Source organism: Rhinopithecus bieti, unplaced genomic scaffold (genome assembly GCF_001698545.2).
Source record: "Rhinopithecus bieti isolate Rb0 unplaced genomic scaffold, ASM169854v2 scaffold_80703, whole genome shotgun sequence".
Classification (NCBI taxonomy): domain Eukaryota; kingdom Metazoa; phylum Chordata; class Mammalia; order Primates; family Cercopithecidae; genus Rhinopithecus; species Rhinopithecus bieti.
The window spans coordinates 1-503 of NW_016829438.1; the positions used below are offsets into that span (position 1 = coordinate 1).

Genomic DNA, 503 nt, shown 5'->3' on the forward strand with positions numbered 1-503 from the left:
GGCGGCGGCGGCGGCCAGGCGGTCCCGGAGTTTAATAATTACTATGGCAGCGCTGCCCCTGCGAGCGGCGGCCCCGGCGGCCGCGCTGGGCCTTGCTTTGATCAACATGGCGGACAACAAAGCCCCGGGATGGGGATGATGCACTCCGCCTCCGCCGCCGCCGCCGGGGCCCCCGGCAGCATGGACCCCCTGCAGAACTCCCACGAAGGGTACCCCAACAGCCAGTGCAACCATTATCCGGGCTACAGCCGGCCCGGCGCGGGCGGCGGCGGCGGCGGAGGAGGAGGAGGAGGTGGTAGCGGAGGAGGAGGAGGAGGAGGAGGAGCAGGAGCAGGAGGAGCAGGAGCGGGAGCTGTGGCGGCGGCGGCCGCGGCGGCGGCAGCAGCAGCAGCAGGAGGCGGCGGCGGCGGCTATGGGGGCTCGTCCGCGGGGTACGGGGTGCTGAGCTCCCCCCGGCAGCAGGGCGGCGGCATGATGATGGGCCCCGGGGGCGGCGGCGCCGC

At 74.6% G+C, this 503-nt stretch overlaps 1 protein-coding gene across 1 annotated transcript; it reads left to right on the forward strand.

Moving 5' to 3' along the window:
* Nucleotides 1–3: 3 nt before the first annotated feature.
* LOC108523976 (AT-rich interactive domain-containing protein 1B-like) lies at nt 4–498 on the forward strand (the record flags this gene model as incomplete). The annotated part of the gene is made up of 1 exon (XM_017864748.1): nt 4–498. A coding segment is annotated over one exon (495 nt), but the record flags the coding sequence as incomplete, so codon positions are not given.
* Nucleotides 499–503: the final 5 nt, after the last annotated feature.